This window comes from Mustela putorius, unplaced genomic scaffold, assembly GCF_011764305.1.
Source record: "Mustela putorius furo isolate JIRA1106 unplaced genomic scaffold, ASM1176430v1.1 tig00003875_pilon_pilon_pilon, whole genome shotgun sequence".
Classification (NCBI taxonomy): Eukaryota; Metazoa; Chordata; class Mammalia; order Carnivora; family Mustelidae; genus Mustela; species Mustela putorius.
In genome coordinates this window covers 4,228,962-4,246,141 of record NW_025422026.1, presented here as the reverse complement: position 1 = coordinate 4,246,141, position 17,180 = coordinate 4,228,962, and the positions used below count along the sequence as shown (strand labels likewise).

General features: G+C 45.8%; 2 protein-coding genes, 1 long non-coding RNA gene and 1 other non-coding gene across 14 annotated transcripts in view; 2 read left to right on the top strand and 2 right to left on the bottom strand.

The window, feature by feature from the left end:
- Positions 1-6,282: 6,282 nt before the first annotated feature.
- Positions 6,283-7,712, bottom strand: LOC101689256. The gene is made up of 2 exons (XR_200290.3): positions 7,593-7,712; positions 6,283-7,390 (listed from the first exon to the last, which is right to left on the bottom strand). It is a non-coding gene; the product is annotated as an uncharacterized LOC101689256 (long non-coding RNA).
- Positions 7,633-14,287, top strand: LOC101689455. Of its 9 annotated transcripts, none has more exons than XR_001181328.2 (4): positions 7,994-8,088; positions 8,508-8,834; positions 9,077-9,282; positions 11,434-13,244. XR_001181328.2 is itself a non-coding variant. In XM_045067311.1 (3 exons), exons 1-3 carry the CDS (start codon positions 7,633-7,635, stop codon positions 14,001-14,003), a joined length of 636 nt encoding a protein of 211 aa, XP_044923246.1. In that variant the 3' UTR covers positions 14,004-14,287. The 9 variants fall into 9 exon arrangements, 2 of the variants coding, with proteins under 2 accessions (XP_044923246.1, XP_044923245.1); XR_006602687.1 differs by having other exon boundaries at positions 8,024-8,834; positions 11,434-11,572; positions 12,387-13,244; XR_006602686.1 differs by having other exon boundaries at positions 8,025-8,834; positions 11,434-11,572; positions 12,409-13,244.
- Positions 12,607-12,733, top strand: LOC123388141. Its single transcript, XR_006602700.1, has one exon.
- FSD2 (fibronectin type III and SPRY domain containing 2) overlaps positions 13,953-17,180 on the bottom strand; it is a 44,560-nt gene continuing 41,332 nt past the window's right edge. For all 3 annotated transcript variants that reach the window (XM_045067307.1, XM_004763669.3, XM_004763670.3), the window contains one exon: positions 13,953-16,482. In XM_045067307.1, coding sequence (XP_044923242.1) covers positions 16,230-16,482 — 253 coding nt within the window. In that variant the 3' untranslated portion in view covers positions 13,953-16,229. The remainder of the gene's footprint in view (positions 16,483-17,180) is intronic.

Below are 17,180 nucleotides of genomic sequence, written 5' to 3'. Positions count from 1 at the left end.
CTATCACTGCTTCTACTCAACACTGTACTGAAGATGTTAGTGTAAGGGAAGAAAAAAACCTCCTCCTCGACCCTCTTAGGGTCTCTGGCTGGACTGGAGAATTACACTGATACAAGATTAGCATGAGAAAAGCATACAAATGTTATTAAATTTCTACCAGTCCATGGTGGGGGGATGGGGGGGTAGGGTTCACAAAACAATGAAGACCTGAAAAAGCGACCAGAGAAGGAAGCTTTTTAAACTTTTAGACAAAGAAATAATGTTTGCCAAGAATTAACAACACAGGGATTTGAGCTAAGTGTAGTAAATGGTGAATGTGAGGGTAGAAAAGTTATATATTGGTCTGTTCCTGGTTCCTGACTAGGCACTCCTAAAATCCTTTTAAATTCCTAAGGGATAAGAGCACTAGAAGCATCTTTAACATTTGGCCTTTTGCCCTGGTTTGAAACAGAGCTCCTAAATCCCTTGGATCTGATCATAGGTGAGAGCAATGTTTTCTGTTCTAACGAGGTGACTCTTGGTGGGCTTTTGGGGAGGCTGGTCACCAGAAAGACCAAGCCACGGTTACAAGGTTAGAATTTTCAGTTCCATCTCTCATTCTCATGGAGAGGAAAGGGGCTAGAAATGGAGATAATTTTATGTATATAAAAAAATGTTAAAATTTTTATTTAAAGTATTTATATTTAATATAATTTATATACAATCTCCATATTTTTAATTACCTCTAATAACATTAATAATATTATATAAATCACTACAGTAGATATATCGAATCCTATGTGTCAGGCATTATACAAACTTAGTGCTTATGACTACCTGAGAGGTAGAATGGAAGAGCCTGATATATCATGGATCCATCTTGTAACCCCCTAAGGAGCCACTGGAATAGGACTTTTGTAGTTAAATAAATTCTAGAGAATAACTAGTGTGAAGGATAATGGAAACTGGGAAAGCAGGTTTTCAGGGGTGACTGGACAAGGACAAATGAATTAAGAGATGAATGTGTCAACTAAGGCCATGGCAGGCCCAATAAAAAGACAGGGACATAAAGGAGAGATTGAGGTAACTGACACTTGAGAATCTCTTTAACTGGGCTGTGCCCAAACCCCAAATCTCCCTTCCCAGCCAAAATAGGTTAAGAGTTAAGGTTTCTTCCAGTTTTTGATTCACGTCCACTGGTAATTAATAGCACTTTCTACTCTTTCAAAGTGCTAGAACATTAACTTACTTAATCCTTTCAAAGTACAGACAAGCATGTTAAGAGAAAATGATTTTAAAGGTTTTTTTTTTCAAGGTCCAAAGGACACAACCAGGACCATAGCCCAGGTGTTCTGGCGGCTGAACCCCATGGGTAACAACGCAGAGCAACTACGGTCTATTTGGCTAATAGGGCTATTGAGAGAGCAGAACCTACATCTTCGTGAGGTTAGAGTCCTGGCTTGTTACAGATAAAGCTTCATGTCCATCTCTATTCAGGATCATTCCAAGAGAATACATTTAGAGGTTTTCAAATCAGGAAGATCACCAATATCCTCCTTGCTTTTCATAATTATGTCAATTTTCCTCAACAGAAGTCAGAGACTTACAGCATCCAAACAAAACTGTAGGGTTTTTTGTTTTTACCAACTGACCCTTCTCAGAGCCTAGCAGAAGCACTGAGGATCTGTCTATCCCCTGATCTTTGTTACACTACATTAGGAACAGCCTAATGCAAATAAGAACCATCTTTATCATGTTTTTATCACAGGTAATTGCCACCTGGTCTCCAAAAGAGAATGAGTTTTTATATGTAACCATGAAAGTATGTGTATCTGAATAGATGGATTAATCTGTGTTGAACCTGGGAAAACCATTGGGGTGCTTCTGTGGAATTCCTGCATTTGCTTGTATTTGTGGTTCTCAGGTCCCTGGAGGATAGAGAACTCATTATCATCCTGGATCTTGTCTGCACACATGTAGGAGAGCATCTGAAGGCTCTAATTTTGAATATTCAGGATTTGATTGAAAGGAGTAAGGATCCTGGAGTCTGAGAGGTACGTTTCATTTCTGTTTAGTAAGTCAGTTCTCATTTACTGAGAGCTCATTAACTATTTATTATCCACCAGGCTTTATTGGTCAAGTCACTGGAAGGAGAAACAACGGGAGGGGAGTGACCCACAGCAATCCCCAGAGGACAGAGTCAGCGCCACTTGCTGATAAAGCAGACTCTGGCCATGTTTCACTGGAGACAGTTTCCACAGGGAACAGCTGGGTCTTACCTGAGCAAGTGCAGGTTACACCTGAGTGGTTCAATGACTTATACAACTATGCCACCCCAAGGTATTTTGGGCCACGTTTATATTTGTCAGGTTGTTCTTCGGGATTAAGAACAGAGGCAAAACTGTCACAACAACCAGAAGTGAAAAACATCCCTCAAACATACAGTGAAGACACTTACAGGTGACAAGTGACCCAAACTAAAATTTCAGGAAAAAATTTCAGGAGGAAAAAAACAAACCAAAACAAAACCATGTGAACCTGAAATTGAGAACCCTGTGAAATTTTGAAAGAGACAAGCTTAAGATAAAGCATATAGAACACCTATACTATTTACTTGCACCTAAGAAGTAGTTTAAGCAGAAAATTTTGACCCCAATCTTATTTGAGGATTATACAACTCATGAATCATATATTCACCTTAATTTTGCAGAAACTATTAAGACTCTAAAATGTGTACAGAGCAGCAACGGGCTGAGAAGACTAAGACAGTCTTGAAGAATAAGGTGCGTGGACTCATCTTACCAGATACCGAGTCTTACCCTAGAGCTGTAAGAATTAAGACAGTGTGGTGCTGGTGCAAGATGAGATGAAATGACTAACAGAACAGACCGGTGGGCCCAGAAACATTGGTGAACCAATACTTTAAAATTTGTATCTTGGGGGATGCCTGGGTGGCTCAGTGGGTTAAGCAGCTGCCTTCGGCTCAGGTCATGATCCCAGTGTGCTGGGATCGAGTCCCACATCAGGCTCCTTGCTCGGCGGGAGCCTGCTTCTCCCTCTGCCTCTGCCTGTCATTCTGTCTGCCTGTGCTCACTCTCCCCCCCCCCCTCTGATAAATAAATAAAATCTTTAAAAAAAAAAAATTCTTAAAAAAAAAATTTGTATCTTGGAGTGAGGAGATGTGTCCATTTCATCATCACAGAAACAAGTTAACTAAAACAACTAAAGAAGATTAAGAAAATAAATGTGCCTTCCACTACTATTTATACCCCAGGTCCATGAGGGGGTGGATGTCACTAACTAACAAAGTCAAAGAAATGACTTTCTAGATGGTTTTGTTAAGGAGGGGATGATACCACAGGAGGCAATGATCCTTATCTTATTCCAAGCAGAAACCAAGAAAAATCATATCTTAACTTTACCAGTTTTGTAGTGTTGTAAGAATAGCCTGGCTCTTCTAAAAAATGACAGGTTGTGTGTGAGAAAAAACGCACGTGTGGTGGTCACTGCTGGTGCTCTTCATTTCTCCGGTACATCAAGGTTTCCATCTGGTGCCCTCTTCCTTGTGCCTGAATGACTTCCTTTAATAATTCTTGTAGGGAGGGGATGCTGCTGATTAATTTTCAGCTTTAACATGTCTGAAAAAGTCTTTATTTCACCTTGTTTCTGAAATAAGAGAACTGCTAGAGCATTCTAACTCGACAGTTTGGTTTTGCTTCCTTTTTAAAGATGTTGCTCTAATACGTACTTGCAATGTTTCCACCAAGTTATCTGCCATCATCTTTACTTCTGTTCTTCTGTAATATCTCCTCATACTGCAACGCCCCCTGGTCCCACGATTGCTTTTAGATTTTTTTCACTAGCTTAAAAAATTTTGATTATGATGTGCCTGGTATATTTTTTCCTGTTTCCTGATCTTGGATGTTTGCTGAGCTTCAGTCTGTAGATTTATAGGACTCATCTGTTTAGGAAAATCTTGGTCATTATTTCTTCAAATATATCCTCCCCTCTTATCTCTTTTAGGGATTCAAATTACAAGTATATTAGGCCACCTGAAGTTATTTAACAGGTCACTGATACTCTGTGTGTATCAAAATTTCAAAACAAAATTTCCTATTCCATTTTGGATAGTTTCTATTACTATGTTTCAAATTCAGTAATCTTCTGCAATGTCTAATCTGCTATGAATCCGACCCAGTTTCTCATGTCAGATGCTGTATTTTTCATCTCAAAAAGTTAAATTGGGATTTTTAGATCTTCCGTTTCTCTAAACTTTTTGAATCTGTGGCATACAGTTCTAATAACTTTTAATGTCCTTCTCTGCTAATTCTAGTATCTTTGTTCTGGGTTGGTTTCAATGATTATTCACCCCATTTGGACTGCATCTTTTTTTCTTTTTTGCATGCCTGGTAATCATTGATGAGATGTTAGACATTGTGAATTTCACATTGTTAACTGCTGGATATTTTTGTATTCCTACAATATTTTTGGAGCATTGATATAGTTCTAAGATGTAATTATTTTGAATGTAGTCCTTTCTGGTCTTATTTTTAAGATTTGTCTGGTGGGACTAGAACTGTATTTAGGTTAGGGGTGTTTATTCCCCACGAATGAAGCAAGACTTTTTCAGTACTCTCCCCAATGCCTAATGTCTTACAAGTTTTTCCAATCTTGGTGGTGGGAATAGGCACTACTTTTTCTGCATAATTCTTTCAGGTGGTTTTTTTTCTGGCATCACGTTTCCTCACATAGGGGCCGATCAGTACTCTGGTGAACAGTCCATGTGAACCCACTTTCTATATTGACCTACCCAGGTCTCTCCTCAGTGGTACACTGTCCTGTAAACTCTAGCTGCCTCAGTCTCCCTGGACTCTCACCTCCATTATCTTCAACTGAGCAAGTCCACTGGCGTAAATATTTTACACTGCTTTTACTTCTCCTATCAATACTTTAGTTTGATACAATAGTAGAGAGATCTATTGACTTTTTTTTTTTTTAAGATTTTATTTATTTATTTGACAGAGAGAGACAGAGATCACAAGTGGGCAGGTGGGGGGCGGGGGGGGGCAGGAAGCAGGCTCCCTACCAGCAGGCTCCAAATACCAACACATTGAGAGTTGGGGCTTAAAATTACAAGTTTTTAGACCACATACATATTTTTTACAGAGGAAGTGAATCACTACATTGTACACCTGAGGCCAAAGTAGAACTGTCAACTATACTAAAGAAAAATGTTTTGTTTTGTTTTTTTAAGATTTTATTTATTTAACAGAGATCACAAGTAGGCAGAGAGGCAGGTAGAGAGAGGAGGAAGCAGGCTCTCCGCTAAGCAGAGAGCCCGATGCAGGGCTCGATCCCAGGACCCTGGGATCATGACCCGAGCCAAAGGCAGAGGCTTTAACCCACTGAGCCACCCAGGTGCCCCAAGAAAAATGTTTTCTAAACATATATATTTTCAGGGGAGAAGGCACATTTCACTCCACAGCATTGTACCGACTCAGAAGTGTCTCCTCTGATAGTAACGACCGAACTCATGAACAATTCGAGAGTGTGTATGCCAGCCCCCTGTCACACGCTTATATGGGTAGCTTTGCTTATTACACAGGTGAGGAAACCAGGTCGAGCTCATTAACTAGACTAGGTTACAGCTGCTAAGCTGTTGCAGAGCTAGGATTTTTAGCTCAGGCAGCTTAACTGTAAAGTTCAAACTCCTAATTCTCTCCTTAAACTGCCTTAACTAGAGGAAAAGTCATTTTGAGATCTTAGGAACTGAGTTCAGGAATTTACTAGTTTAGTTGTTACACTTTTGGAACTGGATTGGAGAATGGCTTCAAATATAAAGTGACTCTTTTGATAACTACTTATAAGAAAATAAACCAGACACAGGACACAGCATTTAAGTGACTTGCCCGAGCAGTCTTTTGGCACATTGGCAGCAAGCCCCTGCTGTCAAACTGGGTCTCCTTTCTCTCATTCCCTAATGCCCCTATGTTTACACAAGTGTCTTGAATTCATTTAAAAAACATCTCCTCACACCGGGCATCCAGGCGCTGTCCCCAGTATCCCTCACACAGAAGCCCTGTTTGTACCCCCTTTAATCATCCAGGTGTCACTCTTGTTCTGAGATTCAACTCAGCATTGAGAGAAATCAGAGTCTGATTTCTTTCCGAGTTTAGTGGAATGTTTCTACTGTTTTATCATTAAGTATGAAATTTAGTATCAGTTTCTTTCAAGTGCCTTTATCAAGTTGCTATTTGTCTATTCCCATTTTGCTAAGTGTTTTCAATCAAAGGAGATATTGAATATTTTCAAAAAACACTTTATCAACTGAGATGATCATACAGATTTAACCCTCATACAGATTTAAACTATTAATACAGTGATTTATAGAAACAGGCTTTCTAATGTTGTATCATTTCCAGGATAAAACCTTTTTGGTTCCAGATGTAGGGAACAACGGAATCTGCTAATATTTTATTTTAGGGGTTTGTATTTATGGGAGTTTGGCAGTTTTTTCTTCCTGTGCTATGTTGGTCAGGTTTTGGCATTAGTGGGTTGCAAACATAAAACAGGTTGAACAACTCTCCTTGATGGCAGCACTCCGGGAATAAGGGACAGCAGGAGCAGAAACACCAGGATGAAAAATAACAGGATATGCTCAGAGAATAGGATTTGAGACTTCTTAAATGGACTAAGTAACACAAATCAGGTTTGACTAGGTTACTAATTAATCTTCAAAACACAACTTCTCTGCCAAAACACTTTTACTCTCATTTTACAGACAGAAGAGAGTCCGAACTCTTTGGCTTGTATTCAAGATCCTTCCTGCTTTAACCCAACTTACTTCACGTTCAACCTTGTCTGTGACGCTTGTTTGCCCAGAACGCTGGGTGTGAGCTATGACGGCACATCCAAATCCTACCCACCTATCAAGGCAATAGCTCAAATGTCCACAAAAACTTCCTGGATCCAACTGAACTATTTTGAATTCCTGCGAACTACAGCAAATCCTCAGCTTCTGGCTTGCCAACTTCTCAAGCTCTTTGACAGCTATAGGGGGCTAGCCAGTGTCACCCCACCCCCGCCCCCAATTCATGTCCTTCCCAGAAACTTAGAACGTGACTTGACCTGCAAACTGTCATTGCAAATACAATTAGTTAAGATCAGGTTACACTGGAGTAGGGTGGTCCTTTGTCCCGGAGGACTCTGTCCTTTTAGAGAAACAGAGACACAGAGAAAACATCCGCTGGAACAGTTAAGATACGAATGATGCAGCTACAAGCTAAAGAATTCCTAGGATGGCTGGTCACCGCCAGAAACCAGGAAGAGGCAAGAAAACCTTTTTACCCACAGCTTCAGACAGAAGCATGATCCTGCTGACATCTTCATGCCGGACTTCTTGGTTCCAGAACTGTAAGAGAATAAACGCGTTGTTTTAAGCCACCCAGTTTGTGATGCTTCGTTACGACAGCCCTCGGAAACTAAAACAAGGGCAGTTTTGATCTGTAATTTGTCTTCCTAACCGCAACAGCGCTATGTCCCTAGTCCAGCTGACAGCTATGGAGGCACTCATGCTCTCTCGTGAGTGGGCAACAGTGGTCGGCAGGAATTACCGAAGCTCAGGAGCTCCTGCTCCGGGACGACGCACAGCTAATGCTCAGTAAGCGTAACCATTCTGACTGCAGGGTACGCGGCTGCGCAGATCATCGGAACGCAGAAACGGAGTCAAATACGCGGCAGCCGGCGAGGGAAGGGCCTCGATCCCCCGAAGGACGCTCAGGGAGGAAGGAGCGAGTTCTTGGGGAAACGGGAGTCTTCAAGCCGCTTTCCCAGCCCCCGCTGAACTGCTCTGCCCTCTCCCCACTCCCCACCGGGGACCCAGCAACTGCGACCTCAGTCCAGGAGTCCCATGGCCCACCTACCCCGCCACTGACTCGCATCTGCGGGCGCATCTGTGTCGCGTTAGCGCGTCCCGCGGCGTTGCGCTATTGCGCGGGGCGGGACTTCCTCCGCACGACCGGAAACCGGAAAGGGCTGCTTTCCACCGGAAGGAGAGAGGAGGCGTTCCCGCGATCTACGCGGCAGGGGCGGGTTCGTCCGTGGCGTGCGGTGAGGCTGCTCTCTGGCCACCAGCGGGGCGCGGGGCGCGCGGTAACAGTGTCTTAGTAGGCAGGCTGGCTGGTGTGTCGGGTTTCAGGGGGCATGGCGGGGAACCGGCGCAGAGGTGAGCGGTCGGCGTATCTGCCGCGGGGTCGGCGTCTCCGCGGAGCTGGGTCTCGTTCCGAGCTCGCGCCAGCTTTCTCGACCTCGTCTAGCAAACCCCAGCAGGGTGGTTGGCGGAGCTGCGGTGGGGATGTGTGTGGGAGGGAGAGACACGCCCGGAGTAAGGCTGAAGGAAAGATCATGCAGTGGCTGAGTTCCACATCCGTGGTGGCCCGTGTCGCTTAAGGGGTGTGACGCGAGGGCCTGTGCGGAAGCGGGCGGTTCGAATCGGGGACTCCCGCGTGAGGCAGCGGCACCTGTTGCAGGAATCTGAAGACGCAAACGCCCGGCGGGTCATTCTGAAGCTTCCTAAATCCGCCGGGAACGTCGTCTGGTGTCGGAGGAGGAACAGCCGTCTGGGTCGTCGCCCTTGGTTCAGTTTAAATCGAAGCATAGTGAGAGGAGGCGGGCGGAGAGTCCCCGAGTCGTTAGTGACCGAGCCACGACCAGGAGCGAGATTTCTTCATCTCCAGGCCATCATTTTGTCCTCCGCGTCTGAACTGTTTTTTTTGGATGGCTAAGCCGTCTGTTTAAGGGAGCGAAGACGGGGATTGACCTTTCCGTGCAGAATGAATCCAAGAAAGGCAAAGTCGGTATGTCTCAGGAGTTAGAACTGTGTCATTTGTTTACCTTTTGGGGGTGTGTGTGTGTCTAGATTTATTTATTTATCTTAGAGGGTGTAGAGGGGGAGAGAGAAAAATCTCAAGCGGACTCCCTGCAGAGCCCCATGAGGGGCTCGATCGCCTGACCCTGAGATCATGACCTGAGCTGAAATCAAGAGTGGGAGGCCCAGCCGACTCAGCCACCCAGGCGCAGCCATTTGTTTACATCACAGATGCTGTGTAGCTGGAGAGGAGTCCGTCGGGTGCCTTCTGTCGTTTCCTAGAGGCCCGAGTTTCACGGATGCGTGCCCCCCCCCAGACTTCCAGCTAACTACTTACAGTCCCAGCTCTCGCTGTGAGAACGTGCTGTCACAGCCCGTGGAAATGCTTACCTCGGAAGCCGTCTGAATCGGCTGAACTTCACAGCCACTGTGAGCCTGTAAGTTCACCCCAAGTCCAGGTGAGACGCTGTGGGTGCCCTGCAGTCAGGCCTCCGCTGTCTTAGGTAACTCTGCATTTGGTACTCGCGCTCTTTAACCGTATTGGGCATTGTCCCGTCATCTCTCTCGTATTTTGAAATGGAAATGAAGAAAGTGTGTACGCCTCAGAGTTCTACAGATCAGCTTGTACATTAGCAAGTACTGGAAAGCATGGGTGTACTCTTACTACCGAGGAACTCACTCAACTAGACCTTCATCGTGGGGAAGCCATGGACGCTCTGTATTAAGAACTTCTAAACTTTTTGGCCTCAGGACCCTCGTTTAAAATTACTGAGGATTCCAAAGAGATTTTATGTGGGACATACATATACACACATAAACATACACATGCGTGTGCGTGCACACACACACACACACACATATTATTTTTAGTATTAGAAGTTAAAACTGAGAAACGTTTTTATCACCAGAACACCCAAGCATATACTGTTGTCCGTGATGAATGTCCTCACATAGTGTAGCGTCTGGTCAAACTCTGTATGTTCATGGAATCAGAGTGAAAAGAGCAAATACTGTCTCAGTGTTAATGATGAAAGTAGTTTCGAGTTGACTGAGCCTCTGAAAGGGTCTTGGGCCTCCACGAGAGCCAGGCCCTGAGAACAAGTGCTCTGCGTAAATGTTCCCAAGAAACTTGAGATGATGTAGACATGGTTGCTGTTGCAAGTGATGGTGACATGGGCAGAAATACTACCTTAAAAATGCAGTAAGGAGCAGTCTTTTATTTCCAGGGCCCGTATAATTCCAGGCACAAGGAACACATCTTCCATTTTGTTTTCCTTTCCTCCTGGTGGTTTGCATAGTGCTGCAGACAGCGCTTCAGACTACTAGAGAGGGCTGAGGAGAGAAGACCACCCCTTCGGTGGGTTTAGACATGGACAGTCTCTAGGTGGTTTCTATTCCACTCACTCCCCCGGCTGTTCAGCTCTTACCTTCTCCTCCAGTGACCGCAGCACGTTACAGTCTGCACGCATCTCCCTTCTCTCACTTCCAGAACTTGAGACTTTTCGGTGGATTAGTAACTGCACAGAAATGTACTCACTGCTGAGTTCATAATGATTACCTGAGTAGGTAATTGGTGTTTAAAATGCCTTTGATTTTACAGAAATCCTTGGTAGAGTTATATGCAGTTATTTTGGGGAGATTGGCTTGACATTCTTTCAAGGCCTAGGAATATAGTTTTCTGATTTAAAGATATTTACTTATTTATTTCTGGAAAGCGAGAGAGCACAGAGGGAGAGGGAGCAGCAGATTCCCCACTGAGCAGGGAGCCTGACATGGGGCTTGATCTCACAACCCAGAAATCATGACCTGAGCCTAAGGCAGACCCTCAACCGACTGGGCCACCCACGTGTCCCCAGAGTATTCCAATTTAAAATAATGAAACCTAGGGTCTGAAAATACCATCAACTTTTTAGGAAAGGAGATTTCAAGAATAAGAGGTGCCTCCATATATTTGGATTTTCACCCTGTGTCTGATAAATAAGTTTGGCTACAATTTTTGGGGGGAGGAGGAGGAAATCTCTCCCATAAAATGATTTTTAAAAGACACTTGACCTTTGAGAAGTTATCACCTGCGGTCTTTATACATCTCTGGGGTTGTCGTTAACCTTACAGCATGTCCTTTCTCTGTGAAAGTCTTAGATTCTCGGACCAGCAGAGAGCCGTGGTGCGGTGTGCCGTGCAATCGATCAGGCTCTGTCAGGGCCTTCACTTCTACTCATCAGCCTCCAGACATAAAAACCGAATTGATGTTTCAGAGCATTTAAAACATGGGCTCCCTAAGAATAGTCAAAACTGCAATAAATATTAAATGTGAGCGTTAGTGATGTCTTGTGGTGATGGGAAGAAAGCATTCTAAACCTCTTCCTCACGCGTCAGATCTTGTCAACCCCCTCCTCCTCCCAGGTCAGAAGTCGCTGTTACTAGTGGGATTCTGTGGTGGACCCTTAGGTATGTGGGGACTGCAGAAAGGCGGAGAATATTTTTTATCTCCCTCTCCTCACCCAGCACACATAATTTAAGAGTGCTTTGCTTTCTGATGAAGAGATTTAATTTGGGAGACAGTTTGATGTCTCTTAACCTCTTTCCAGGTAAATGAGCTCTGCAGACCTCATCGCAGCCGTGTTCTGATGGTTTGGAGGGGAGGAGCTACAGTTCCTGCCTCTGGTTGGCGTGCAGCCGAGTGGAGCCGACACAGGTTGCCGGTTGCAATATGCCACTCAAAAAGAGGTGAGTGTGTGGCACTGAACTCAGCCTGGGAGAGGGAGGAATTAGGAGGAAATGCTTCCAGGAAGTGACCTTTGAGCTACGTAGGGATTAGATGGGACAAGAACGGGTCGGTCCATTGCTTATCAAGTATCTTCTGCCTTTCTTCAGAGGTTTGGCCTTGCTTTCGGGTAGTACTTCTCTTATTTTCTTTCTCTCTCCCTGTTTCCTCCTTCATCACGTGGGTGTTTGGGGTATAAAAGAAATCAGAGGGTAGGAAGCTTTCTGAGTGGCAGAACGAGATGACAGGTTGACCATGAAGCAGTGTATGTACTCAGGAAATCCATCTCTAAAAAACCAAAGTTCCTTTCTTAAAATGCGTAACTGGGAGACCTAGGTTTTGTTGACTGAGTGCTTTCCTAGCAAGTAGATTATATTCCTGACTCAGACCCGTCTTTTGGAATTTAAGGGCATCTCTTAAGCCCACATCTAGGCCTAGGAATGAGCATGAGGGAGACCGCAAAAGGAGAATCCAAGTTCATAATACAAAAGCCTTTTTATGGGCTCTGCATGCATGGCTGCCTGTTGTCTGAGCTGCGCACTGTGTAGCTCAATTGTCACAATTCAGATCAACGACAGTTTGAGTCCGCCAGGATTTGAGTAGACAGAGCAGAGAACCTGATAGTGTTAAAGTCTGGGAAGATGAAGAAAAAGCAATGAATCGGTGAATGGGGCTCGATTGTTTCCTGGGGTTGGGAGTTGCAGAAAGCAAGCAGGGCAGCAGCACCTGTGCTGGAGCTACTCTGACGTCATTCCTGCCTCTGGGCATCGTGCCCAGCTCATCGTCACGTGCCTTCTAGGAGACTTGCTCCCTGGATGGAGTCTTCTTCCCAAACCACCAGTTCTCATCTTGAATTTAGATTCCTTAACTGTGGATTGCAGTGAAGAAAAATCTCTGAAAACTTGAAAAGTCATCAGTTACTTAAAAGTGATCGATGACCATTCCTGTCGTTCTTGACACGCTAGAGGACCGTGCTTTAAAAGCTGGACTTGGTCTTCTGGAGACTAAGAAAACAGAGTCCTTGAAGTCAAGCCGACTCTGCTGTTAGCCTCCTAAAGGAAAAGGTAGATAGAACAGGTCTTGTTTGCAAAATAAATTCAAGACCTACTTATCTACCAACAGCAACTACGCACTTCGAGTCGTCTTACTGTAAAATAGGAACAGTAAATTATTAGATTAGAAAGTGTGGGAGAAGGTGGATCCACGAAATCTCTCACAGTGCGAACTGATCGGAGCGGGGCTGGAAATTGAAGTTGCTCAGGAAAGTGGAAGGAGGACCTCTCCCGTGGTGCAGCCTTCAGGGAGTCCAGCAAGTTTTCTGGGAGCTGAGCCTCTTTGTATGGAGACCAGCAGAGTCTGCATTACGGAAGGCTGTGTCCGAGGGACTCGCGCTGCGGGCAGCTGCCAGCATGTGAGCTGCGGGAGCTTCTGCTTCTGACAAATACTGGAGGGTGGGAAGTGATGCAGAAAAGGCCTCGATGTCCATGGAACCGCTCTGCTTGATGCCGATCACCCAGCACGTGCTTCTGAAATATTTTATTGAATGTGTCTAAGTGATTGCATATCATTGTCTGAACCCATAGGAAGTCAGTTATTAAATATACACGTTTCCAAATAAAAGGCAATTTAATTTTATCAGCAACCAGTGTCATTTTATATCCCAAGTCTCTCACCAACTTTCTAGTCCTATCTCAGGTGCCTTCAAATCAGACTATCCTGAATTACTAAACCCATGTTAGTGACACTAAGATTCTGTGGTTTTTGTTTTTTTTTTTATTGAGAGAGATCTTGAGAGGGGAGAGGGTCAGAGGGAGAAGCAGACTCCCCGCTGAGCAGGAGCCCGATGTGGGACTCGATCCTGAGACTCCAGGATCATGACCTGAGCCGAAGGCAGTTGCTCAACCAACTGAGCCACCCAGGTGCCCTCTGTGTTTTTTTTTTTTTACATATTCTCACTCCCCTTTGTTGAGGGAAGCCAAAGCTTCTGTTAATAATTTGCTCAAAGGTTATACAGTGAGACAGGTGAACATAGGGAAAGAACAGACTGACATGTTTTTTTTTTTTTTTAAAGTTTTTTTTTTTTTTATTTATTTGTCAGAGAGAGTGAGTGAGAGCGAGCACAGGCAGACAGAGTGGAAGGCAGAGTCAGACGGAGAAGCAGGCTCCCTGCGGAGCAAGGAGCCCGATATGGGACTCGATCCCAGGATGCTGGGATCATGACCTGAGCCGAAGGCAGCTGCCCAACCAACTGAGCCACCCAGGCGTCCAGACATGTTTTGTTTTAACTGCAGTCAGGGATTGTGGCCTCGACTGTCTGATGTTCTAAAAATCCTTTTTGTTTTGTTTTTAACAGATTTATCAGCGGGGTTGCAGGTGAACATGGCCTTGAGGTAAATCCTGCCCCTTGTTAAAATTTAGTTTCAGCAGATTATTCGTGATATTTTAGGAACTGGAATATTTTACAGAAAAAAAAAAGTTTTGTTTGGTTCTTTTCTAGACTTAATTTTTTCTTCTTGCAGAAGAAACATGTTTAAACCAAAGTTTTTTACGCTGAGTAATTATGATGCTTTAAGTTGTTCATATGCCTTGTGTAAATTAAGTGAATTTTAAATGTCAATGCTCAGTGCCAATTTTAGTTGTTTTTTCCTTGATCAAATAAAAATTTCACTCAGACCTTATATAGGTGTCGAGTTTTTATCATTTATACATGTCCGTATTACACGTGAAACATTTCATAAAGCCGGCTAGAATCCGGAGTTCAGACTTGCCTTATCTGTGATGTCCTACTTCCTACTGCAGTTTCTGCCTCTGGAGCTGAGAACAGGGTTGGATGCACGCGTGTGTCTGTAACCTGAACCGTCTGTGCTCACACGGGCCGTACCTTCCTGATTTCAGGCCAGTGATGCAGCGTGGCTGGCAGGTGTGTGTGCGTGTGTGTGCATGTGTGTGCGTGTGCATGCGCGTGTGAGACTAAGGAGCTGCGATATCGTCAAGGTGGGCTGTGAAGTCAGGAATCTGAGCTGCTGCTCACATCACAGGCCGAGTTGGAGACAGGAGGGGTGTTCACTGTCGGACTTCGAGTGTGCTAGAAAACAGAAGATTCTAGAGCCAAGGCGTTTTCAGTTCACAGAAAACCCGAAGTGATGAGGTGATGTCTGCTTTGGGAGGCCTCCACAGGGCAGGACACAGAACGGTCTCTGCGAATTGCCTCACAGACGGAGTCACTCGCTCTGCGAGCTGGGAGGTGCTGAGTGCAGAGCTCTGGGAGACGGCCAGACTCCGGGGCTGGAGAACTGGGGATGCAGCCAGCGGGGCCGGGTCCCGTGGTCGCAGGATGGCACGAGAGCAGCGAGGCCAGAAGTCCCAGAGCTGCCGGTGGGAGACCACCCACCAGAGCTCATCTTGGGTCTCGTTGGGCTGCTGTCTTCACAAGCTGCTGTGCATTCACTGTGCGCCCTATACTGTCGTGCCCTCTCACGGTCACTGGGAATCTTCCTGTCCTATGAAACAAGTACTATTTTTTCTCTGTTTAAAGGGAAACAGGAGCGCTTCAAGATAGTGGGACTTTTCTAAGGTTGAAGGCAAAGCAGCTACAGACTAGCGATCCACTGTAAATCTTCTGATTTCGAACCTGGTTCTCTTTATGGGATGGTCTCTTTATGGGACGGTTTCTAGGATCAGCTGCCACTCACGTCTGTGTGTTCCTCGTTCATTCCCCGGCCCGTTGTTGATGCAGTGAAAGTGCATCTATGTGGTAGTGCGGAGTAGTCCGTGTCCCCGTCTTGCCATCAAGCTGCAGGGGCCCTTCTGTGCCTTCCTACCGCCTCCCCTCCATGGTGTCTCCCGGCCGCGTGTCCTGTGCTGGTTTTGAGGGGGCCCCACCGTCCCTCAGCCGAAGAGCAGGGAGAGCATGCCCACGGGCAGTGGCTGGACGGAGAGGACACGGACTCATCCCAGAGGCGGTGGGAACCTGTTCATGACGGGGTAGCCCTTGGGAACTGGACGATGAACAAGACAGACCCCGACCCGCCTTCACGGAATCGGGCGTGGCAGAGGCCACTGCAAAGCCTGAGCAGGTGGGTTCGGTGAAGGACAGGAACAGCGTCACAGTGTGCGGCGGGAGACCCTCAGCACAGCGCCGGCAGTGCTGGGAAAACAGGAGAGGGGAAGGCGCATGGCTTCCCTGCTCTTCTTTGTGGACGGCCCCTCGTCTTTGCAGGTCTGTTCCCGGCCGCTGGTGACACAGCGCCGGTGTCGCATCCCTCCCTCCCATTCTCTCGCCCTCAGCCCGAGCTCTGGAGGCCTTGGAGATTCAGATACTTTGCCTATAAAAAAATAGACCGCCCGGCCTGACCACGTGAAGGACCTCTGGGTTCACGCTGGCAGAGCACTCAGGTGACAGCTGGGCCTGATGGGGACGCACCGAACATCACACGGGCAGCAGCGAGGGCCTAGAGCCCAGGTCCGCCGAGACGAGCGTCAGCACACCCGTCTGCCAGAGGAGAGCGGGAGCCGAAGGGGCCGGGTGCGTGGTGCGTCAGTGCCTGGGCCCACGGGCTGAGGGCTGAGCGGCTGGGAGGGGAGGGACCGCACAATGACAGGAAGTCAGGCCAGAACGGTCTAATAGAAAGCGACGTGCGTGGGCATTGCAATGCCATTACGTATCCTCAGACGGCCAGGCTTTTCCAGAGAAAAACAGGGATGCACGAATCCATGGAGCTGACAGCTGAACGTGTAAAGGTGCTGAGAAATGTCCACATTGAAAAAGGACAATTTTGAGTTTTCATAGTCCAACAGAATGCCGATCTTCCTTGGGGACACTGTTATTCTTATATCTGGAGTCGTCTTGTTGTGCAGGAACTCGTACTCGTGCCTGAAAATTTAAGTGTTGATATAACAGAGCTTCAGAAATTCTGTGTAGGGCTTATTTACACAGCATTTCATATTAATTTTATTCACATACTCCTGTGATTGTTTTATTTTTTATTAACTGACTACCCAAACAGGCCATTTCCAAAATTATTTATCTCTTTTCTAAAATTCGCCCTGAGACATATTTTTAAACTCCATTTGTTTTTGAACAATCTCTTAACCTAAAAACCTTACATATAGTAGCATACACTCCTATTGCATCAAAATTTGTGTAGAAATAGGTATTTAAAAAATTTGTGGATTTTAAGGATCGGATGGATGTATAAAGCCTTCATAATGAAGACATTTGAAACAGGCAACCTCCTGATGTTTCATGTAATAAAATGGGCCTTTTGGGAGAGTGTGCACAAGTACTCAGGCACAGTTCTCAAACCTTCAGCCTTAGCACGGCCGCCTGGGGGCCGGTCACCATTAGCTGCGACAGCAGCCATGCTCTGTGGCCTGTGTGCTTTGAAAATGGCTGGCACCGAGACCAGAGGCGGGGACTTCATCCCCCCGCTACCCACAGACGCCTGCAGAGCTCAGGGCCAGGTCCACAGCCCCGAGGGACACTCAGAATAGTCTCGAGCGTGAGAGCAAGCCAGGCCATCTCGCCTCATCTTCCCCTCGACTCCTTTTCTTAGTTGAGCAGCCACCAGA